At 40.2% G+C, this 24,541-nt stretch overlaps 1 protein-coding gene across 4 annotated transcripts; it reads left to right on the plus strand.

The window, feature by feature from the left end:
* Positions 1-4,266: 4,266 nt before the first annotated feature.
* Tra2b (transformer 2 beta homolog) lies at positions 4,267-24,541 on the plus strand. 4 transcript variants are annotated; one of them, XM_050146313.1, is made up of 10 exons: positions 4,269-4,469; positions 10,247-10,644; positions 15,050-15,183; positions 16,102-16,264; positions 18,003-18,191; positions 19,311-19,426; positions 21,405-21,488; positions 22,112-22,171; positions 23,151-23,224; positions 23,547-24,541. In XM_050146313.1, the coding sequence occupies exons 4-10, from the start codon at positions 16,232-16,234 to the stop codon at positions 23,555-23,557; spliced, it is 567 nt and encodes a 188-aa protein (XP_050002270.1). In that variant the 5' UTR covers positions 4,269-4,469; positions 10,247-10,644; positions 15,050-15,183; positions 16,102-16,231; the 3' UTR covers positions 23,558-24,541. The 4 variants fall into 4 exon arrangements, with proteins under 4 accessions (XP_050002267.1, XP_050002268.1, XP_050002270.1 ...); XM_050146312.1 differs by having other exon boundaries at positions 10,247-10,522; XM_050146310.1 differs by lacking the exon at positions 10,247-10,644 and having other exon boundaries at positions 4,267-4,469.

A 24,541-nucleotide genomic window follows, 5' to 3' on the forward strand; every position in this document is an offset into this window, starting at 1 on the left:
AAAGGAAAAGAAAAGAAAAAAACAATATTCTTCTTTGCAGGACATAAAATTAATTTCCCCACATGGGGACCTGACCTAAATTAACAAATAAAATCAAGGTTATCATTCATGTTCATTCTCGAAGATTCATTTGTTTTTTGTCTTGTAAACCTGTGTGTCCATTGATCTGAATTGCCATCTTTCTATCTCAGAAGGCTTTGGCCCTAGTACCATTGTGTGTTGTAGGACTCTGTCTTCTGGGCATGGAATGGCCATTGCCATCTTGAAATTAGAACAGTTGTGATTGCCCGAATGAGACCCTCAGAAGATTGGAACTGTTAACTTTACCCCTTGGGGACACAGCAGCTGATTCTAACCTGAGACTTCAGTCACATCCTCCTTGACTGTCACTTCTACCAGCTGCATGCGGTCCTGGCCCACTGGAACATGTCTGAAGTGCTAGAGCACGTAAGAGGCGGAAGCGTGACCGCAATAGGGATTTCAACTCAGCCTTCATGAGGTCACCACCCATACCGGGGTGGTTTTTTGCTAATGCAATTTGTTCTGGGTGATCCAGGCTCCTGTGAACAACCCATCGTCCATGTTCCTATAAGTAAGTCCAATAAGCGTACTGCTACACCCAGCTGGACTTGGGTGGACTTGTTCCTCTGATGGATTGTTGGTACACTATCTGTGGTGAGAAGGTGTTGGTCTGGTTTGTTTTTGCCTCTCCTCAGGGAAAGTATCACAACACTTTCTCCCTTACACGTCATCATCATCATCATCATCATCATCATCATCATCATCATCATCATACGAGGGTTCTGTTATGGTTTAGATGTGAGATGTCTCCCACAAGTTCTTATGTTTGAACTCTTACTCCCTAATTGATAGTGCCCCTTTGGCACCCAGACCCTTTAGCAGGTAGGGAGTAGATAAGGAAATGAGTCATGGTGAGGGGGGCTTGAGGGTCATAGCTGAGGCCTTCTCCCCAGTCTTTCTATTTCCTGTCCATGGAGCTGTGAAGAGGTAAGCAAGCCCAGCTGAAGTCCCCAGCACTATGCAGCTGTTGGAGTCCGGTGCTAGCCCGGACCATATTATTTCTCTATCAGAGCCCAACATAAACTATCTCTCTCTGGACTGGTGTGGAAAAGATGGGAATAGAGACACAACACGACTCAGATGGTTTCATCGGGAGGGAGATTCTCAGTGGTCCCTCATGAAGTCCTGAGTTCACATCCTGAAGAATGTCCTCCGTTTATTTTCCAAACAGTCTTTATACCAAAACTTAACTCAGGGGGAAATACATTAGCATTCTGTCTCCTAGGTAACCAGGTGAATGGCATTTTGTCACATCTGACATCTACCTGTCTGCCTGTATGCTAGCTGTCACTAGGTTTGAATTAGCATCTCTCTCAGGCATCCTCCAAATTACAAAGAAAAGAACAACAATATCCTGACCCTTTGTTAGGGCAGCGACAGCCTGTCTGCAGGGTTATCTGACCACCTCAGGTGGGGCCTATGGCTTCAGAGCCTGGCTGCCACACCAAATAGAAATATGGGCCTACACGCAGCCCTTGCCACACCTCCTCTGTCAGTGTGGTAAACCAACATAAACCTTTCCTAACCTAACCTGCTCTTGTCAAGTGTTCCTCGTAGTGATGAGAAACCTGACTTATACAGGCTCCCTCTTGGCTCTTCTGCCATAATTGCTCTTACTCTGTAGATCAGGAAGCCAGTGCCGGGTATTTTTCCCCCCACGCTGTAGCCCTGGCCTGCAGGGCTGGAATTCACTATGTGCTCAAATCACAACAGTCCTGCTGCCTCAGCCCCCCAAGTAGTGGGACTACAGGCATGAGCCACTTTGCCTGGCTCTACAGTCAAGATTATGTCACTTGCTAAATGCGGTAAAATTCTGATGGCAACCTCCCCCATTTTGGGGGGATAGGTCCCCAAGTTGACCTCAAACATTCTAGGTAGCTGAGGATAACTGACAACTTTTTTCTTTCTTTCTTTCTTTCTTTCTTTCTTTCTTTCTTTCTTTCTTTCTTTCTTTCTTTTCTTTTGGTTTTTCAAGACAAGGTTTTTCTGTAGCTTTGGAGCCTGTCCTGGAACTAGCTCCGACAGACTAGGCTGGCCTCGAACTCACAGAGATCCGCCTGTCTCTCCCTCCTGAGTGCTAGGATTAAAGGTGTGCACCACCACCGCCTGGCCGACAACTTTTTTTCTTTTCTTCTTCTTTTTAATCCAGAATCTCTATGTAACCCTGTATAGAATTCCCTATACAGAAAAGGCTAGCTTTGAACTCACAGAGATCCACCTGCTTCTGTCTCCTAATGCTAAGATTAAAGGTGTGCAACACCACACTCAGGCTAACCTTGAATTCTTTATTTTCCTACCTCTATTCCCCAAACTCTGGGATTAAAGGTATGTCAGTTTTGATGGCAGAACCCTAGGAATAAGTGGAATCCAAAATATCTGAAGCTGAAAAATGCAAAGGGACCGAGGACACAGTGTGGTAGTGGAGCATTGGCCTAGGACAGTAAAAGTGATGTTGGGGAGCACTGTCGATCCGGATGTGGGGCGACCCAGTGGTGACTGTCTTGTTGAGGTATGGCACCATCTGGTGGAAATGGGCTCTGGTTGGAGTGATAACGGAGTGGCTCAGTGGTGTGTACAGCTGGGCTGACCAGATCAACTACAGTTCTTTTATTAGCTAGCTTTTGTTTTCCCCATCAAAATTAAGATTGTTGGATCACCTGGATCACCGTGTAGCTCCGAATATTTACAGAAGCCATTTATTGAACATGACTGTCACCGTCGCGCATTCAAAACACAACTCATTTTGAGAACTCATTCATCATGGTCTCAGTCAGAGGAACATACATCTGTGTCCTTTTAGGCCGTTCTTAGTGGGCAGAAGGCAGGTGACGTCCCCCAAAGAAATCTATTACCACTGCAGGCCCCTTTCTTTTGGTTTGCTTGTTCTTTTGTTCACTCTTTGAAGGGAGATCTCATGTAGCCCAGGTAGACTTAAGCTGCTGCCTGTCCTTGACCTCAACTGTTAAGTGCTGGGGTTACAAGGATACGTGTGTGCCATCCTGCCTGGCTTCGTTTCTCTAACAATAGTGTCAGAACATAGCCTTGGCTAGCCTAGAGCTCAGAGAGCCTCCTGCCTCTACCTCCCAAGTACTGAGATTAAAGACTGTGTTATCACATCCAGCTTGATTCCCAATTCTTTATTTTTCTTCTCTTTTTAGAACAATGTCTTTTTATACAATCCAGATTGATCCTGAACTCCTATGAAGTGTGAACATCAAACTCAAGGACTCCTTCCTCAGCCTCCTAAATGCTCACCTGTCACGATGCCTGACTCTGAATTTTTAATTCTTTCTACTTCATATCAAATAATCACTAGAAATATAGAAATATAAGGTACAGAAACCAGTAGATCAAAGTCAGGACTGGTGGCTCATAACTGTCTGTTTTGTTTTTGTTTGTTTTTTCAAGACAGGGTTTTTCTGTAGCTTTGGAGCCTGTCCTGGAACTAGCTCTTGTAGACCCGGCTGGCCTCGAATTCAGAGATCCTCCTGTCTCTGCCTCTGCCTCCTGAGTGCTGGGATTAAAGGCTTGCGCCACCACCATATTGCTGGTGGCTCCTAACTGTAATCCCAGGATTCGGAGGCTGACATAAAAGGATTAATACAACCTGACTGCTATTCTATCTAGTCTGCATGGTGAGGTGAAAGTCAACCCATGCAGTAGAATGAGACTGTCTCAAACCTCTTTTTTTTTTTTTTTTTTTTTTTTTTTTGAGACAAGGTTTCTCTCTGTATAGCCTTGGCTGTCCTGGAACTCTCTTTGCAGGCCAGGCTGACCTCGAACTCAGAGATTTCCATTGGCTGTGTTCTCTCCTAGACAAGAAAAAGGACAAAAGGAAACTAGAAAGGCAGAACAAAGGACGGAGGGGCGCGCAGCCCTCTCTTGTCTCCTTCCAGCCAGGACGGTACCCTGGAAGGTTCCAGAAACAGCCGAGGCCTGGCTGGTGACCTCGTGGTGTCCCCTGGAGACCACTGCAGCCGCCCACCAGCTTACGCTCGCTTTCCCGCCACGCCGCGGCCGGGCTATTCGGGGTGGGTCAGCGCGAGAGAGGCGGGGCGTCAGACGTCACATCCGGTGTGGGAAGCGCCTCTGCCGGAGCAAGCAATTGGCCAGCCCCGCGGAGTGGGCGGGGCCGGGAAAGCGCGCCTTCTGGGGAGCGAGCGGGGCCCGCTTAAAGAGCGTCGCGTCACGTCCGGCGGCGGGAGAGCGGCGCGGAGGAGGTGCGGAGCGCGTCGGCCTTGGGCGGCTCTCAGAGTGCGACGTCGCGAGAGGCTGCGGCAGGGCCTCCGTAGAGAAGGCAGGAGTCTGACAGCTTCCGTCCAGGCCAGCAGCGGTGACAGCCATCTGGAGTCATGAGCGACAGCGGCGAGCAGAACTACGGCGAGCGGGTACGCGCGGGGGGCCGCGGGCGGCTGCGGTCTCCCCTTGTTCTCTCCCCAGGCCTTGCGGGCCTCTGCGGCCGGGCAGCGGGAGTCTGGCGGCGAGCGGGAGCCGGGGCGCCGGAGGGCCTGATGGACGCCCGCCCCGAGTCGCCAGGGAGGCCGCCGGCGGGCCGTGGGCCTCGTACCCGCCGCGACCGGTTTTTTTTTTCTTCCGTTAGGAGGTGGGGGTTGGGGGAGATCAAAAATGGCCGCGGCGTTCCCTCGGCGGTGGGGGATGGGAGCGGAATCTAATTTCGCCGTTGCGCTCCTGCGAAGCCGCGCCGCAGCCATCTTGGGCTCGCGGGCTGGGCGCGCTGCCAGAAGCACAAAATGGCGGAGCCGCCGCGGGTCCTGGCGGCCTGGCCCTGCCGCCTCTCCCGTACTGCAGGGGAAAGTGCGGAGGAGCCACGTGGGCCTGGGAGTCGGGCGGGTGCACGGGTGGCGGAGAGCAGGCCTCTCCGGGGCCTCTGGGCACGGAAACGGCGCGGGGGGGCGTCGGGGGCCCCGATGGCTTTGTGCTGGGGCGGTTTCTTCGTGGTCGGGGCCTGAACTGGAGCAGAACGCAAGGTCATTAGCGTGGTTGTGCGGGATTGGGAAGAAGCGAGCGGTGGCGACAATCCACGGCGCTGTTAGCTCTGGGCATCACGTGTTTTATTTTTTAAGCTTCCCCCTCCTAAGGGTGTAATGGGGTGGAGGTAGATGAATTTGTATTTAACGGGCCGGGATTTACCAGTTCCCAGAGCTTACACAAAGCGCATGTGCTGTGGCGGTAGAGTATTATCCCAGCAAGATAGGAAGGCATTGCCTGGCTTAGTGAGCGAGAGTAATTGCAGTTTGAAAACTCCGCTTAGTCGTTGTTAGTATAGTGGTAAGAAAAGAAAACTCCCGCTTAGTAGCACCATAAGAGCAGTTGTTTTCCGCCCCGGGACTTAACATTTTTTTCACAGAGTTTACAGGAGTAGATCATACTCTGCTTGTAGTCTGCTAAGTATGTTAGTAAACTTAAAGGTATGGACGGTAGGCCTCCCAAATGGTAAACTCGGGACCAAGGCAGAATAGCTTGAACTGATCATGTCTTTTAGTACTGATCAGACCTGTACCGAGTTTAGCCTTATATCCCAAGGTCATTTTAAGTCCAGTGTTACCAGTTTGTGCCTTGTCATTTTAAAGCTTTCCCAAGGAAGGAAAAGAGGGGGGAATTACGCTTTGTTTTTTTCCTGATAATGGAAATGGAGCCTGGGCCCGCGTCACATGCACGCGTTTACTACTGCACTATGAACCCAGACCCCGTTTTGTTTTAAATCCTTTCGAACTTCTCTGTATCCCATCCACGCGTGCCATGAGGTCTTGCCTCCCAAAGTTGGCATGTAATGATAAATTAGTCTGTGTTTAGAATTAAAAGCAAGTAGTTTGTTGTTTTGGGATTAAATAGGTATACATCATCATGTCCATGAAAAATTTTCAAATTAGCTTTCGTGTATATACCTCCCCGAAGAAAGCGATTGAAAAATGGGTACCATTTTGAAAGAGCTGGGAAACTGTTTCCCCTGTTGACTTGAAGTGTTATTTCTATTTCTACTAACAAGATGGTTTTTGAGTGTTTATTTGAGGTAGGGTCACTCCGTGTCCCTGTCTGTCCTGGGACTTGCTAAGTAGACCTCAGCCACTGCCTGCCTCTGCCTCTCTAGCTAGTGTTACCGTTTAAGGTGTGAACCAACCACATTCGGCAGTCCTTATTTAATTGGAGAATAAAATGACTTTCTGTGTTTCTAAATTTGGAAGTTGAAGAACACTTACAAAGAATTTTTTCATATGCGTGTGCATAATTCCTGAGTTTGTGTGGCCCACGTGTACAAATGTCCAAATGCAGATTGTGAGCCACCTGGTTTGGGTGCTGGGAAACAAACCTCCATTCTCTTTAAGAACGTGCTTAATTAAGAGTAGGTGCTCTTCAGTGCTGTTCCAATTTTTTAGCCCTATACTTACACACATACACATTTTCCTTGGTGTTTTTTGCTCTCCAATTGGAATCTTGGGATAATTGGAAACACTTAGCTGAACTTAAGGCTTGCCAAAAAAGTTCAGAGACAAAAACACTGCAAGGTAAGCAGGGCAGAATGTTACAGGTTTGCAAATACTGGCTACTTGTCCTGGCCCCAGATTCAGTTATAATCCTGAATTACTTAGCAAGACTAAACATTTTCCCCCAAGGAATAAGGGGTAGTATAAGTACTGGTTGTATAACTTGTTAAGAATATGCTTGCCTGCCATGTAAGGCTCACACAAACATAATGCAAGGTAGCTTGGTCAAATCTGATTTGTTCACCTTCCAAGTGTGAAAAATGTTTAAGGTAAATAGTCTTGGATATGCCTGGTATAACCGACCATCTCTGGAAACCTGGAAATAAGTTTCATTGTCTTCTAGGCCCATAGATAGACACAAGCTATTTTAATGTGCACAGAATAAATCTTTTAAGCTACCTGGAATGTCAGTGATTATTTGTCTTCATGTGGACACTCCAGGATTCACTCAACCCCCTTTCAAAGATGTTTCTTTCCTAGGGTGTGTGAAATAAATTGTGCTTGGTTTGGGCACAAGTTTATTGGATGGATTTTAAAATTTTAGCTCTTTTGCAGAGTGTGTTCCTTATCCTTTGTTACTTGTAGGATTTGGGGTTTTTGGATTTTTTTTTTTTTTGCCTATTTTAAAATTGGCTTAAAAACTCATTTCTTCCAGTACTTTTATTAAAAATTGCTCATTTTGTAAAGAACCTTTTCTTTGAAGGAAAAACGGCCACTCTTAATATTTAAGACCCCAATAGTGTTTCTAGTATAGGGTGTGAGACTTGTGAATTTTGATCTTCTAAAGATTCTTACCTCGTTGAGATTATGCATGTGAGTCCTGAGAATCTAGAATTATACAAGCCAGAAAATGTTTTTGTTGGGCTGTTTTATGACCACAGTAGCAAGAGATTAGAGTAGTTTGGAGTTAGCAGATACTCTGATAAAGCAGTATTTTCTTAGAAGCAGCTTCTGGATACTACCCCACCAAATTGCTTCTCAGTTTCTACGTTTTTTCCTCTTAAGCAATCCCATGATGTCTTTGTGTTTTCCTTGTGTTTATCCCCTAACTCTAAATTCAGGTTTTTATAGCCAAAACTTCTATTTCTAAAGTAATTGTAGCCTTTACACGTAATTTTAATGAAGGGTTGAATTAAGTTTAAGAAAATCACTAGTTTTTTCATCATAAGTCTTTTGGTGAATCATTTTCTTTGATTTAAATAAGAATGCTTAATATTGTGGATATTATCAAAATAGAAAGTGATACTTCTAAGATGAAATTACAAATGGTTTTACAAGGTAAGTACTGGTTTCCTTGAAAGCTTAAAGGGGAGGGAGTTCAGAAACTGAGAGGTGTTAATGGAATTTGTCTTGTTTGTATAGCCTTTTTCCTTTTCAGTAAAGCCCCAAACCTACACAATAAACATGAATGCTTTCAAACTTAATTTGGCCAAGTCGGTGATTAGCGTTATAGTGTATGTGTCCAGGATTGTTTTGTTGATTAGTATTTGGACATAGCTGTTGTTTTCTAATAAGGTATAGTGATTATTTTAGAAATGAGTACTTTTTTACATGGGTTATTGTAGGATGTGGGCCATATAGAGTTAGGTGTTGTGATCATTTAGTGTTAACTTTTTGTCAGGTCAAAATTGATTAAAGCAAATTCTCAAATCACTATTTTGAACTGATTTTGGAGGCTATTTTCAGGTTATTAATTGGTGTGGATTTTCGTGTTTGGAGGGGCCTGGCAATAAAATTTTTGCTTAGATAGATAAGAAATTTCAGACAAAAATGCGTATATGTGCTTTTGATGGAAAATGTGTGATCAAAAGAAATTTAAGGGTTTGGTATTTTTGCAGGATTACAAAAAGCATTAACTTTAGAGCTGGTGTAGTTATGTCTTCAGGTTCTCGCCTTCAGCCCTCCAGAAATTTTCTTCAGCATTTGGGAGGTGAAGGCAGGAGAATCAGGCCATCATCCTTTGGCAATATAGATGCCATTCTGGGCTATATGAGACCTTGTCTCCAAAAAAAGCCCTTAATCCATTTTAGTGTTGACCTTTTCTGTAACACGGTGTAGTTTTTCTTTACTTATTTCATTCATTGCCAGTTATTAAACTAGTTCCCCAGTGATGTGGGTTTTTTTCTAAGTATGCTCCGTTTTTTTAACCAAATGTATGTTGACCCAATAGTTGATCTTGTAGTTTTATGTAGTTGCTTTTGAGTTTAGCTGAGTTAATACAAATTGTCTAGCAGTGGTTTTGTTCTTAGTATATAGGAGAAAGATTAGAAAGTGTTAATGAATGAAGCAGTACCAAAGTGGCCTTAATGTTGAAAAAGTCCTGGTACCTACTAAAGCTTTTTTGTCTTCTGAATCTAAGCCCTGTATCTATCTATACATAAATAACCTTTAGGGAGGCCAGGCACTAAAGAAACCTGCTTGGGCATTCTGATTCCATGATTACATTTGTGCTGCCAGTAAACATTTCCCATTACATTTTAGTGATGGATCTTACAAGAAAACCAATTACTGTGACTCCCTTAAATAGCCATTCTAAATGTCCCCAGATTAAACAAACAGTAGTTAACTATAAAATTGGTCTGGAAATCAGACTTTTCCTTGGAAAAGATACTTCTATACCCATGGTTGCCTATGTCAGCAATAGAATAAAGACTTGACTTTTTTTTTTTTTTTTTTTTTTTTAGGAAATTTTTCTTTTTTCTCCCCTCTTTCAAACCAGAAGAAAATGTAAGAGGAAATAGACAGTAAAAAGAGCATTCAGAAATATTTTAGCAGGGTAACAAGGAAAACTAGATTGTTTTACTGGGACAGTATTTTACTTAGTGTCCCAGTATTAGAATTAAACTTCACTAATCTGCTAAAGTGGGCCTTTTTAATAATTTGAGGAGGTTAGCCATAATTTTCTCATAATTTGCCACCTTTCAAGTTCTCTCCTTTGGACATCCAGAAGACTGATGTTTTGTTAATAGAGGGGAAAACTTTACAACAGAATTCTTTGGACATAACCACTGTTGGAATCAAGTTTGCTCTATTTTATAGCTGTTGGCATGTAGTAGATAATTTTATTTAGTATCAGGATTTTAGTTCTAAATTTAGTAATTAAACTAATAAAGAGTTTTCAAGGGTGGGTTGGACAGATTCCGTTGTCAGGTTTGCTGACATTGTCTAACAATGTTCTTTCAAGTAAACAGTAATGTGGAATTATGCATTTCTTGTCTAGACAAGTCACAGTACTGTAAACGTTCAACCCAGCCTTTGTCATTGTGCAGATGAGTTGTCCATGCTTTTCTTTCTTGCACTTTTGTATTGAAATGTGTCACTTTTTGACTAGAAATGTGCTTTTGACACTTAGCATTTTATTTTCTCTTGAATACAATAAGAAGTGTGAATTGTGATTACAATTTGTAAAATTGTTTAATGAACAGTAAATGTTCAGTGTCGCACTTCACATTCATTTTAAGCATGATAAATTTATATGGAATATAGAAATGATTACCATATACCAACAGGAAACTATGTAGTTTCAGTTTTTTGAGCTGCATATTTTAGTATTTTTTAAATCCAAAACTACAAAAGGGAATTTTTTTTCTAGTTTCAGTTTTGGCACTGGATTTTATCCTGGAGTTTTAAAATATTCTTCATCCTGTTCTTTTTCTATTAAGGTTAATGTTGAAGAAGGAAAATGCGGAAGTCGTCATTTGACAAGTTTTATAAATGAGTATTTGAAGCTCAGGAATAAGTGAAGCTGAAATTTGAAAAAATAAAAGAAAGAATGCATGCTAATTATCAGACCAGAAGTCCCACTTGTAGAATATTGAGCAATTTGTGTGAAGTGGGGAAGATGAAAGAAGTCAGAATTTGAAACGGAAGAATGAAGAAAAGAAATAAAAATGAAGTTAAGATAAGAAGTAATCTGGAATCAGAAAGCACTACGCTAAGTAATTACTAGTCTGTTTATGTGTCCCTGTATATTTTGCTAAACATGCATGCATTATTTGTTTAATAGAAGAAAATATATACAGGGTAAAGAAGTGACTTCCAAGGGAATCGTTTAAATTAGGTAATTCTAATTTTTAACTGCTTAGTCAAATGATGGAAATGCAATTCTTTAAAAATAACTATTTGTAGTCGAATAGCAGGAAGCAGTTGCTGATCCACTGGGGAATACTAGTTGGCCTCCCATCTTCCCTTACTTAGACTTTTCACCTATTATTATACTCTGCTAGTTCTGGGGCATGAGTATGAGTTGGAACTGGTGGTCTGTTACTTAGCCACCCTTTGGACTCTTAAAATGCACTGATGGTTTCTGCTTTGATGCTGAACAGTGTATAGTAGAATATTTTCTACTGGAAAAATTTCAAGACTGTCACTGGGGTAGTAATGGGACTAAACCCTCAAAATCCAAGCAAAACATCTAACATGGTTGTTTTGTTGTAATGAAAGGATTAGGTTTCCACATATTGGTGGAAAGCTATAACCACTTAAGTCCTAATGTTGAGATCTACATGTGCCAAATAAGGATGTTCTGTATATTCTGTTGCATGCCTGTTCCAACTGAATTATAAGGGGTTTTGCTTAAGTATAATAGCCTCCCTTAGATGGGTCATGCAAGTATGATAGCTAATTCAAAGTGCAGTGGTTGCTGCTACTTTGTTGCCTTTTTTCCCTATCTTTAGTTTATTATAATGATCTTAAACATGGTTTTCTTCTAGTGTGTGTGCTACCTCAACTGAAAAGAAAACAAATGTAATTCTTTTCTGTGTTTTGACTGATTATAGTTAGATGATTAGCATGTTAATAAGAAGTACCCATAATCAATAGCAGACAACCAATAATTGCCTGCTCCATGCAGAATATTAAAGGTTATCATCTTGAAATAATACTTTTTATTCTGAGTGTTGTCGGGTCTTTAGAGCTATTGGAGAAAATTATTTAAATGACCTTTCATGAAGGGTGCATGTGTTTTTGGTACATTTTAGCCTATTTATTGTCAGTGCTTTTTACATGTGCTTCTTGTTTCTGTATCTTGCTAGGAGAATACAGTTTTCATTTATAGCAGACAGTTTGTTGCTTTGTAAAACTAATTGTCAGATAATGATGAAATAATGTCAATTTTATGTTACTACTCAAGCTTAAAGGGGATTTGAATTTCCATATGGTCCCAAGTAGATACACTTAAAGTGAAAATGTTGATGTTAGTTAGCAAAATTTCCCATCTGTTTTTGTTTTGTTTTGTTTTCCTTTTCAGAAAGTGTCTCCTATGATCGGTGAGGGTGCTTTTAAGTCCCGTTGTTGACAGGGAAAACAGGGCTGAAATGGGGGTTGGAATTTTACTTGCAATACAGGGAAGATTACTTTGCCTAAGAATCATAGAAAGATTTAACTTCTGACATTGAGTTTGTGGGGCTTAATTAAACATGTATTTTTGCTTTTTAGGATTAGGGTGCCTAACACAAACTACAAGCTGTCTACAAGCTGTTTAGTGCTGCATATTATGAGCTACTGTAAGGAAAGATTTAATACTTCTGAGATGCTGCTCTCAATATAGGAGGAGCTACAGGCTGCTTGAGATTTTGTTTTTGAACTTGACCTGTTCCTTATGTATTGGTTGTGCATTAGTTAAAATGACTAAGATTTGAGGACATTTTTGGGGGAGAATTTCTGTCATTGTTGGTGCTTTTGGGCATTGGCCATCCACGTTATAGTTCTTTTTGTAGAGTTCTATATGGCTTTGTCACTCAGAGTTGTAAAGGACTTTCCTGGCTGGTTTTATAGAATTGTTTGTGCTTTAAGGTTTACGATTAGTATAGAGCTTTTTATTTAGCTAATCACTGATTTCATTTCTTCACACAAAATCCTTTATATTTTCTTCTCACTTTTATAGATATCTACATAACTGGAAGGATTTAACTAACAAAGGATTAGCTGGCAAAGTTTTTAGAGGTAGTTTTTTGTGGGTTCTTTCCCAGCCCCCCAACTTGCCCAACAGTGCCAATATACAGGCAAAGGGGATCTTTTGTGTTTCCACTCATTTTTAATCTTGAGAAATTGTTGCTCAAAAAGTACATGTGGGACATAGCCTATTAGGTTTGGAGGCTGAGTTAAAAAAAAAAAGTCTTGGGAACTTTCCAAGACGTTTGTTGAGACACCTTCGTCTACTAGACTTTTTTTTTTTTTTAAATATTTATTATGTATATAATATTCTGTCTGTGTGTATGCCTGCAGGCCAGAAAAGGGCACCAGACCCATTAAAGATGGCTGTGAGCCACCATGTGGTTGCTGGGAATTGAACGCAGGACCTTTGGAAGAGCAGGCAATGTTCTTACCCTCTAAGCCATCTCTCCAGCCCCTCAGCCTCCCACTTTTATCCAGAAACCAATCATTTTGTCTGCAGCCACTCTAGCAGTTACTTTGCTATGGTTTGACTTGGACTTCTCCGATGATTAATGCAACTGAACACTAGTGACTTCTGAGCCATCTCTCCAGCCCCCTCTACTAGACTTGACTTTTAAGAAGAAACTTTCCTCATCTAATTTCCCATTCTAGAAATTTCTGTTCTCTTAGCAGACAGATAGCTGAGGCATCCCAGTTTGGAATAAAACTTTGGTTAAAAAGAAGCAACAGTCCTTTTTTTTTTTTTTTGAGGATTTATGTATATGTTGCTCTATCTGCATGTACACCTACATGCCAGACGTGCGCATCAGGATTATATATAGGATGTTTGTGAGCCACCATGTGGTTGTGGGAATTGAACTCAATACCTCAAAAGAGCTACCAGTGCTCTTAACCCGCTGAGCCATCTCTCCAGCTCCCAGGAACTTTTGTACCTCTTTTATTCACAGACAAATTTACCTTACAGTGATTTTTTTTTTTTTAATGTGCCGTGTGGCAGTGATATTCTCTTCTGGCAAAATTTTTCATTTTGTTTTCGTTAAAGCTTCTAATTGTTCTGTAAGGTATTATAAAATTTGAATAAATGCATTTTTATTAACTTTCTAGTCACTTCTGTTTTCTCTTGTAGATTAGCCTTTCCCTATAGTAAAGATGACAAAAGCTACACTGTAAATTTGTTTTTTGTTGTTGACCAAGAAGAAAGTGAGATGTAAATTGCCTTGCTGAACATTTTGCTTGAATATTAGATGCTGAAATCCAGTGGCTGGTTAATTGGTAGTCTTTCCCCACCACGAACAGTGAATCCTAAACTATATTGTGGTATTAAAGGCAGCTGAGTCACATGTGGCTTATTTTAATCTATAGCTATTTCTTGGGGGATGAAGTTCTGGTAGAGAGGTAAGTTATCTGTCACATGTTAAATCACAACCATGCTTTAGTGTGTCCTTGAAGTATTTTCTAGATTATTTGGGGCCTGGAAAGCTGCTCATTCTTGCAGTTGTCTTCATCCGTTTACTTGAGGTTCCTCCCTTCTTATGTTGCATATAAAATCATATTTTTGTGTCCTGAGCATTGAGGAGGAATGCTCTAAATTGTCTTCCTTATTCTGTATGTAAATCATAGTCTGGATTCTAAAATACTTGGAAGTGATTTTTGAGATTCGTGCCATTTTATCTTTGCTTTCTTTTTAGTGGCTGTGGCTGTATCTTAAGAACAATTGACTAGACTGTGCCTTTCATTTTTGCCTTAAAAGGTTTTGTCATAGTGAAAGCTTAGTTGTCTGGGGAATGAGCACTGTCTCTTCCCATTTAATAAACGGGAGTCCATGGTATTTGCCTAGGCATCTACAGAAATTTTCCTGGGCTGAAAGTTCCTGGTTTTATCTTTGTTTTAATGTGCCTTTTACATATTGTTTCTGCTTTTTTTTCTTGGTCTCCTGTTTGATTTTGCCTTGGCTCTTGCCATTGTAGCCAAGAAAGCTGTGGATCTTTGGCACCTTTTCTGCTCTTAGCAATTTGCTGTCTTGCTTTTGTTAGTTCCTTTTGTTTGCTCTTGAGTTTTGTAAGAGGTCTCAACATGCATTGAAAACTATCCTAGCCATTGCCTGTCCATTAGCTAGTCTTTTAGATTTTTTTTCTACCTTCCAAACTTGAAAGACAAGATTATCCTAGACTATTTTATTTTTGCCCCTCATTTAAAAAACCATAACTTGAAGTTACGGGATTTTGTTTTGATTGTTGCTTGACTGGAGTAGACTAGGCTTCATAGTTAACTAAAGTTCTTTCCCACTCTATGTAGTAATAATTCCCAAATGTAATACTTCGGTAGTTCTTTAAACAATCTGACTTTGAAACCTTTTAGGGGAGTGGAGTTAGGTAATTCTTGTGGAAGAACTAATTGATAAGTTGAAGCAATGAAACTATTATACCAGGTATACTCAATTCCTGCCATCACATGTTTTCTTATCTTTGGAAGAGGATTGTTCTCCTTGGCCATTTGTCTCACAGAAGCTTATTTATTTTTAAAGCTTCTTCAGAAGTATACAAATTAAAACTTTTGACATCTGCGTGTAGGAATCCCGTTCTGCTTCCAGAAGTGGAAGTGCTCACGGATCCGGGAAATCTGCACGGCACACCCCTGCAAGGTCTCGCTCCAAGGAAGATTCAAGACGTTCTAGATCAAAGTCACGGTCCAGATCTGAATCTAGGTAAGAAAGACTATTTTGAAATCTCTTTCTATTAACCCTGCTCTGAAATTAGTGTGATTTGTTAAGCTAAAGAAAGTAAAGGATGTGTTCATTTATTGGTCTATTTAATGTTGATATTAGAAATGGGAACCAGAAGACTAAAACAACCTAGGCTTCTGGGGTCAGGGTTCAGATCTTGAGTAGATTATGTTTAACTTTAGAACTTTGGCTGCTTATAGCGCCAGTACTTCATCTATCAGTGCATTCTGGTTTTGGTGACCCCTTTATGTTTTAAAGCCATGAACTTAATTATTTTCTATGTTCATTGATGTTTTGCCTGCATGAATGTCTGTGTTAGGGTGTCAGATCTTGGAGTTACAGTTGTGAGCTGGCTACCATGTGGGTTTTGGAAGAGCAGCAAGTGCTCCTAACTACTGAGCTATCTCTCCAGCCCAAAGCTTGCTTGCTTACTTTTTTCTTTTTTTTGTTTTAAGGCAGGGTTGAGATCCACCTGCCTCTGCCTCCCAAGGGCTGGGATTGAAGGCACAGGCCACCACTGCCTGAATTAAGAGATAAATATAGTGGCTTTTGTTAATTGGCCAAAATGAATAGTTGGCATAATAGGAAATACAAAAATAGAGGATAAAAGGTTAAAAAGGTATGCACAAACCAAACATGTAGTACGGTCCAGTTTTCAGAACTTTAAATATCCTTAACTTCAAATTTTTCTTAATGTTATTTTGGAAAAAATGAGAGGGAGCCTTTTGTTCTTGACTTTGCTTGCTTAACAAAATAAAAATGATTAGATGGGGGTAATTTTTTTTATCATGAAGTATGTCCTCTGTTTGGAATTTAACTCTAGAATAGAGTAATAAAGAAATTGAAAAATTATTTATTTTTTTCTGTTATTTAGCTATAACCTCAAGTTCTATCTTGCAGGTCTAGATCCAGAAGAAGTTCTAGAAGGCATTATACAAGGTCACGATCGCGATCCCGCTCCCATAGACGATCTCGGAGCAGGTCTTACAGCCGAGATTATCGCAGGCGGCACAGCCACAGCCATTCTCCCATGTCCACTCGAAGGCGTCATGTTGGGAATCGGGTAAGATGGAAAAGTTTTCTGAAGTGCTATGGACTGAACCCAGGTTATTATGTACACGAGGCAGATCAAACCACCGAGGTCCCATCCCAGCCTGAAGATGTTTTTGAAACATTGTACTACCTGATCTCTTTACTTTGACAGTGGAGTTTTAGCTTCTGTTTCTAGAAATGGAAGTGTTTTTATTAGTATGTAATTTTCCTACCTAATAAGTTTGTTCTATGTAAAATTAACCGGAACTTTTTTTTTAAGTTCCTTAATGTTTGGCTGGAATGCTTAAAACGTTTATAAATTTATTTTACTAATGATAGCTGCTAAAGTAATTTGTTGCAATTTCTTGGGTTTCATGTGTGTTTGTCTATAATCACTTAATATGTAATACAGTTCCCCTTGTCTGCTTCAATTGCTAGACATTAAGAATTAATGAAAAAGCCCACAAATTTATGAAGCTTACTGTTTGCTTCATCTTTAGTTTTAAGTCTTGGCACCATCACCCTTATCTTTTAGTAACAATGTGCTTAGTTTGCGTTTAAATTTTATATCTGATTACTTAAAATACTCAAACAAATGTTCTGTAAGCAGTTGTTAACATATGCTGCTAGTTAGGTGGGAGGTCTACCTGTAGTTGTGACACCCTTATTGTACCCACCAAGACTTAATTTCCTTCTGAGATTGGTGGATTCTTCAATGCAGAATCCAAGGCAGAATTATTCCTTCTGTTCCAAAGATGTATAATGCACACCCTTATTTCCAGTTATTTACTCCAACCTATTATCCTTGCACAGCTATGCAAAACATGACATTCTTGTTAAGTATCTTTTGGTTGTTTTCCTTCTTTGATATTAATAGTGATGGTGATGCATCTACCCTACACCCACAGGGTTTCTCTGTGTAGCCTTGGCTCTCACCCTGTTAGACCATGCTGAGCTGCTTCTGTCTCCCAAATGTTGGGATTAAAGGCATGCACCACCATCACCTGGCTGTTTCCATTTTTGGGATAAGCTCTCACTGTATTGTGCCACTGTGGCTGTCCTAAAACTCAAGAGTAGACCAGGTTGATCTCTAAAAATCTACTTGCTGCTTCCCTCATGTTGGAGTGAGTGCATGACTACCTATATCCAGTCCATTTATTTGTTTGTTTGTTGCATTTGTGTATGCATGATTGAGGGGGCATGTGCCAAGGGGTACACATAGATGTCAGGAGTTGGTTTATGTCTAAGGAGCCCGGGAATAAGTTTCCAGTGAACAGAAGGGGAGAGTATGCCAACCAAGAATTGGCAGAGGGATATTTCCTGGGATTCAGCTATACCCCTCTTTGGCAATTCTAGCTGGTGTAATCTCACAGTCGAGATACCTGTGAGATTTTGGTCACCCTGGGTTGCATTGAGCTCCAGACTAAAAACAGCCTTTTCCCCCCCTTAGAATAAATTCCCTGATGAGTATTATCTCAGCTGAGCTCCAAACCTCAAGCAACAACAAAAAATCAGAACAGAATCTCTTAATGATCCTCCTCTCTGTTTTTAGGGTTGAATTTAATTTAGTTCCCTTGTGGGATTTCCTACCCTTTGTGGTTATCACTGTATGCTACAGTGTTTTGTAAGATACAGTGGTGCTTGATCTAATTTATCATCCTAATAATTGTTTTTTATGTTATATTCTCGTTAGTTATCCTTCCTTGTCCACTTACCCCCTTTAAGATCTATGTAAAATTTTCAGATTTTAAAATCTGTTTGTTTTCTAGGCAAATCCTGACCCCAACTGTTGTCTTGGGGTGTTCGGATTGAGCTTGTACACCACAGAAAGAGACCTGAGAGAAGTGTTCTCTAAATACGGCCCCATTGCTGATGTGTCTATTGTGTATGACCAGCAGTCTAGACGCTCAAGAGGATTTGCCTTTGTATATTTTGAAAATGTAGATGATGCCAAGGAAGTAAGTATTTACTTGTACTTTTGTTCTGACTGACCAGGCAATTTCTGGTTTTATATTATAGATTTAAGATCTAAGGCATACAACTATAGTTATGAGTTTTTGTTCTTTGGAGGAATTTTAAAAAAATTTCCGCTTGGAACATGTTGAATTAGGTGGTATTCTGAACTTACTCTCAGCCTTACATTGCAAAAAAAACAAAACAAAACAAAAAAACAAGCGTGACTTAGGTTGGTGTTCTTAGTAATTTCTTCAGAAAGGTACTGTCTCTAGGCTAAAAGCATTTTGAAGTAAATTCCAAACACATCACTTGCTTTTTCTGTAATGCTGTGTTATAAAAAGTGAACCCTAAAGATATTTTGGCAAAGAATAATACACTGAGCTATTTTAAATTTTAAGTTTGTGTGTGTGGGTGTTTGCCTGCATGAATGTCTTTGCACTGTGTATGCAGTGTCTGTGAAGGCCAGCAGAGGGCACTGGATCCCCTGGAACTTGATCTACAGACAGTTGTGATGACTCCTAGTGTGGGTGTTGGGAATTGAATACAGGTCTTGAAAATCAGCCAGTTCTGTGAACTTCAGTCCATGCTCATTTTAGTGGGCAGGGGGGATGTAACTAATATTAGATCCAGGCTGCGTGTTCGAGATGTTTGGCTCCCACAACAGGCATTTTGAATCAGAATATAAACACGTTTGTTTTTATTTCTTCCCATTCCAAATGGCCATAGGTAAAGAAAAGCGTTTGGACTGTGTTCAGCAAGTATAGACATTGAAATTTGGCTTTCATAAATGGTGTGATGTATGTGTGTATAATCCCAGCTCTTAGGATGTTAGAGACCAATAGATTAAGTTCACCTAAATTTGTAGGTAGTTGTAATAAGTATGTTGTGGGTCATGTAGGCTGCTATGGTGTTTATCATTTTTTATTTTTGTGACTACTTTTAGAAAGCAAATTTGTAGTAGAGGGAGTAACCCATTTAATTTGGGTATTTTTTATGGACAAAATTCTGTAAAAATATTAGGAAACTGAATGGAAAGTCCCTTTAGTCTTCATTAAATAGCTGTAAGATAATTAAGAGACAATTATTCAGGGTGTATGTAACAATTTATTTATCTTTTTAAGGCTAAAGAACGTGCCAATGGAATGGAGCTTGATGGACGTCGAATTAGGGTCGATTTCTCTATCACAAAAAGGCCCCATACCCCAACACCAGGAATTTACATGGGGAGACCTACTTAGTAAGTTTACCTTCTTTATATGTGTATATGTGTGGTTGGGTACTTGAATGTTCTAGAGGCACATGTTGGCTGTCTTCCTCCGTCTTTTCCCCCATCGATCTCTTGATAGCTTTTTAGAAGAAATTCCTTTAAAAAATATTGTGTACCTGTACAGCCACATGCAAGTAAGGTTTAGAGGACACCTTTGTGGCATCTATTCCTTTCTTAGACTTTTTTTTTTTTTTTTTGGTTTTTCGAGACAGGGTTTCTCTGGCTTTGGAGCCTGTCCTGAAACTAGCTCGGTAGACCAGGCTGGTCTCGAACTCACAGAGATCCGCCTGCCTCTGCCTCCTGAGTGCTGGGATTAAAAGTGTGTGCCACCGACGCCCGGCTCCCTTTCTTAGACTTTTACATGGGTTCTGGAGATTATCTCAGTTGACAGGCTGTAAGCTCCATTACCTAGCCACTTTGCTGTTAATGTCTCCAACTCCTCCACGGATCTCTACCGTTTTTATGCCCCCTCCTCCCCTTCAGTGTACTCAGTCCAGTTAGTATACTCATGCTTCATGGGTGTGTAGCCATGTGCTGCATTATGGTCATCCTACATTGTCACACTATTTGAAAACCAATTTCTCCAGCTGTATCTAGTTCCTTGAGTTAGGGGTGGGACCTTGGAAGGAACTTCTTTCTTATGGGTGCTAGAATGTTTACTGGTGCAGGTAACTACTGTTCACTCATGAGTTGAGTCATGTTCAAGCTGTACCATTGTACTTCTTCCTAATCTATGACATTAGAATCTTTCTGTTCCTGGTGTTTGAACCTGGAGGGTGGTACTGATGTTCCATTTAGTATACTTTTTAATCAGTTGTGAATGTTTATCAGTTGCTGTCTAGTGCTTCTCTTACAAAGACTGGGTTCTGATTCTTGGGTAAGACTTTGAGATAATGTTATCAATCCAGAGGTTGCTAACTAGCTACAGAGAGTCTCTGGCCTTCCTATCACCATACTTTGGATGATGAGGGCCTATTCAAGACCTCATACCTATATGTATTGAGCCATCTCAGAAACCTCTAAATAAAATTCTTATAACAAATGGGGGGGGGGTCAGTTGGCAGATGTTAAAAGACATCTTACTGCGTTCTCTCCTTCCATCTTTATGTGAGTTGTATTGTCACCCAGTTAATATTTTGTATGTATATGAGCGTTTGGGTGAGCTCATAGACAGGTGGCATATGTGGAGGGCAGAGCAAACTTTGTGTTCCCTCACCTTTCATATTGCTTTAAAGTGGGTTTATATTCACTGCTCCAGCCTATCTGGCTTTGAACTTCTGGAAATTTCTGCTTGTACATACCATCTAGCCTTAGAAACAATTAGAATAGGTACGTGACAGACACCTGGCGTGGAATTTGAGGTGAGTACTTAGGTAGTCCTGTTTATAAGCGTTTTACTCACTGAGTCTAATTTAAAAAAAATTAAAGGAAAAACCTTTTAAAGGCAAGTTCTCAGCCAAGCAGTGGTGGCAAATGCCTTTGATCACAGCATTTGGAAGGCAGGGCATCTCTGAATTCAAGAACAGCCAGGACTACACAGAGAATCCCTGTCCCCCCACCCCCACCCCCACCCCCCCCACACCAAATCCCTCACCTCCAAGAAAAATATCACCAGAAAGCCTTGGCTGGCATCAATCTCACAGACTTCTGCCTCTTTAGTGCTAGAATTAAAGATTTGTGCCGATATGCCCAACAGTTCTATATAGAAAGTCGTTGGATTTTTGTGCCTCTAAAACCAGAAGGTTACATACATATGGATGGATATACATATCTGAAACAAGGAAAACGAAAACATGGATAATACTGATAAGAACTGTATAGAAAAAATCTTAGGTAATGATACTTCAAAGGTTTGTTATCTATCAGGATCAAATTTTAATAGCAAAAGTTGTGGCCAACAAATGAGGATGATGACTTGAATTATTAAAAGTTATGTTGTTGTTCACAGTGGCAGCTCACGCCGCCGCGATTATTATGACAGAGGATATGATCGGGGTTATGATGACCGGGACTATTACAGCAGGTCATACAGGTAAGCTGTGTAGGAGTTCATTCACACTTCATTTACAGCAGCACAAAACACCTAAAATTTTAAAATGTAAGAAATAGCTGCAATTTAAACCAAAACTTCAGACATTTGTCTAATTTGCTGTGTAGTTGGATGCTTGCCTAATTGTTAAATACAAATGAGACATTAAACTTGGTGTGCTAATACAAAGATGAAACTTGACTTTATACATGTATGGAGGTCAATCTTTGGCTTTTACTTGGGTTCTGGGTATTTAATTCAGATGGTAAAGTATCAAGGCAACAGTCACCAACAAGTAATTCTAAAAGCCTTTAGCAGACACTTCTGTTTAACTATAGACTGTGTTTAGTTTTTGTAAATGAGATTTTTCTTGTTGAAGATTGTTCATTATACCATTGTCTGTGGAACTAAGTCTTTAATATTTGATGTCCAGAATTTTAGCAAAATGGCATTTTCCCCTTTTAAGCATTAGTGTGTTAAGTAGCACTTGGGACTGAGAAGTCTTTATTGAGAGCAACTATGCCATTCAGGAAGAACTCTTTAACACATTAACTACAAAACAGGGTTTTGTCCATTCTTGTAGCAATTGTTTTAACTAAAAACAATTTACTTTTCTGGTTTTACAGAGGAGGTGGTGGAGGAGGAGGCGGATGGAGAGCTGCTCAAGACAGGGATCAGATTTACAGGTGTGTAAATTTCTGTTAAAGTCTGAGTAATAGAATGCTTGTAAAATGTTTGCCTGATACTTAGGCAACTGTTCTCTAAGTGACACCGTGAAGATTGCGTTTTGTTTTGACTAGAGACGGGATTTCTGTAACCTGGAACTTGGAGATTTTGCCTTTGCCTCCCAAGTTCTGAGATTTAAGGCATGCCCTACCTGTCTGGCCTTGTTTTTTGTTTTGTTTTTTATTTGAATTAATTTATATGTGTACTTTAAAAGTCAGTGTTTTGGAGTTTTGTTTGAAACAGGGTTTCTCTGCAGTCCTAGCTGTCTTGGAACTAGCTCTTAGACCAGGCTGGCCTTGAACTCAAAGAGCACCACCTACCTCTGCCTTCTGAGTGCTGGGATTAAAGGTGTATGCCACCATCTTTAATGCATCTGCATTTTTATGTCTACCACATGCATACTTTGTTTCTTTGGAGACAAGATGGCCTCACATTTTGAGCCACCATGTGGGTGCTAGGAATTGAACCTGGGTTCTCTGCAAGAGTAGTGAATGCTCATAGCGTTAGCCATCTATCTCTCTGGCCATATGTTGGTTTTTTTGTTTGTTTGTTTGTTTGTTTGTTTGGGTATACAATATTCTGTGTGTGTGTGTCTGCAGGCCAGAAGAGGGCACCAGACCCCATTACAGATGGTTGTGAGCCACCTTGTGGTTGCTGGGGATTGAACTCAGGACCTATGGAAGAGTAGGCAATGCTCTTAACCTCTGAGCCATCTCTCCAGCCCATGATTTGGTTTTTTAAAGTTCATAATAGTCCTCAATGGACAATGTAAAGGGTTCATGGAAATTAAAAATTGAGCTTTAAGATAATTTTAGCGTTTATCTGGACTTGAAGGTTTATTGGAACCTCCCAGCTTGAGAACCAGCAAAAGTTTGGCTTCATGTTATTAGCCCATCTATTACCTAGATGTAGATATACACAGTCTTTATTTATTTACAGAAGGCGGTCACCTTCTCCTTACTACAGCCGTGGAGGATACAGGTCACGTTCCAGATCGCGATCATACTCACCTCGTAAGTTACCTTGATTAGTTTTATTCATCTCTTATAATGTTATTTGTAACTATTTTATAAATTGGAAGTCCACGTGGTTCTGTCCTCCTTGGTCATAGTTTAATCTGTGACAGCTAGATGATAAATAATGGATGTGTATACATCTAATGCTTGAATAAATTTTTTTATTTTTTTTATTTTTTTTTTCTTTATTAAAGAAAGATTTCTGTCTCTTCCCCACCGCCGCCTCCCCTTTCCCTCCCCCTCCCCCGTTGAATAAATTTCTTATTCATGTAAGAGACTTGATTCCCAAACATTGACAGAGGTTTTGTTTTCTTTCCAGGTCGCTATTAAAGCATGAAGTTGAAGACTTTCTGAAACCTGCCATAGAGCTGGGATATTGTTTGTGGACAATATTTTCTATTGTCTCCTGTTTAAAAAGTGAACAGTGCCTAGTGAAGTTAGGTGACTTTTACACCTTTTTTGATGACTACTTTTGGTGGAGTTGAAATGCTGTTTTCATTCTGCATTTGTGTAGTTTGGTGCTTTGTTCAAAGTTAAGTGTTTTCAGAAAAGTATGTTTTGCATGTATTTTTTTACAGTCCAAATTTTGACTGCTGAGAAGTTTCTATTGTACAAAACTTCATTTAAAAGGTTTTTCTACTGAATCCAGGGTATTCTGAAGATCGAAGCCTGTGTGTAAAATGCTACCAAATGGCAAAAAGCAACAATAAACAAGTTTGATTTTTTTACTTTTCTTTCTAAATATCAATGCTTAACCATTCTTAAGTTTCCAGTAAAATATTTTAAAATAAAGATACTTGTTTTCTTTCGGGAGTCCATGAAACTTGCCATATTCAATATACTTGCAATTAAGTGTTAAAAATAACGCTGTAACTCTGTGCTGCTAGTATTAGAACAAAAATCTTTCCATACAGCAAATGCTTAATGCTTACATTAATGTGGATTTGTCAGCCTTTATGTATTCTGTATTATATAGAGCAGGGAATAAGAGCTTCAGATACATGTCTTTAAAAGGCTGTTTGTTACAAAAGAGATAATGGTATTTCAACTAATTATCAACAAGTGACGACAATACATTCCACCACAAATGTACTTTTGTTCTTCTAGCTTAGACTATATGGAAATACTGGGTGCTTCAAAGTTTGGAATGAGAGGAGGGATCACCACACCTGTGTCATGGATGAACTGATGAAGACTGCCTGTTCATTTTTTAAATATTATTTTCAGGTCCTTTGCTTACCAGAGGAGGCCCAATTCACTCAAATGTTTTGAGAACTGTTTAAATAAAGGCAAAGAGAAAAATTGCTAATGCAA

The sequence above is a fragment of the Alexandromys fortis genome, unplaced genomic scaffold (assembly GCF_014885135.2).
Source record: "Alexandromys fortis isolate MF-2015 unplaced genomic scaffold, M_Fortis_MF-2015_v1.1 scaffold_56, whole genome shotgun sequence".
NCBI classification, from domain to species: Eukaryota; Metazoa; Chordata; class Mammalia; order Rodentia; family Cricetidae; genus Alexandromys; species Alexandromys fortis.

Excerpts from the sequence above, each read along its gene's own strand:
- Tra2b (XM_050146310.1), top strand. The coding sequence starts at position 4,434 with ATGAGCGACAGCGGCGAGCAGAACTACGGCGAGCGG. Across the intron at positions 19,427-21,404 it reads TACATGGGGAGACCTACTTA|TGGCAGCTCACGCCGCCGCG; the intron begins GTAAGTTTACCT and ends TGTTGTTCACAG. Across the intron at positions 22,172-23,150 it reads GACAGGGATCAGATTTACAG|AAGGCGGTCACCTTCTCCTT; the intron begins GTGTGTAAATTT and ends ATTTATTTACAG.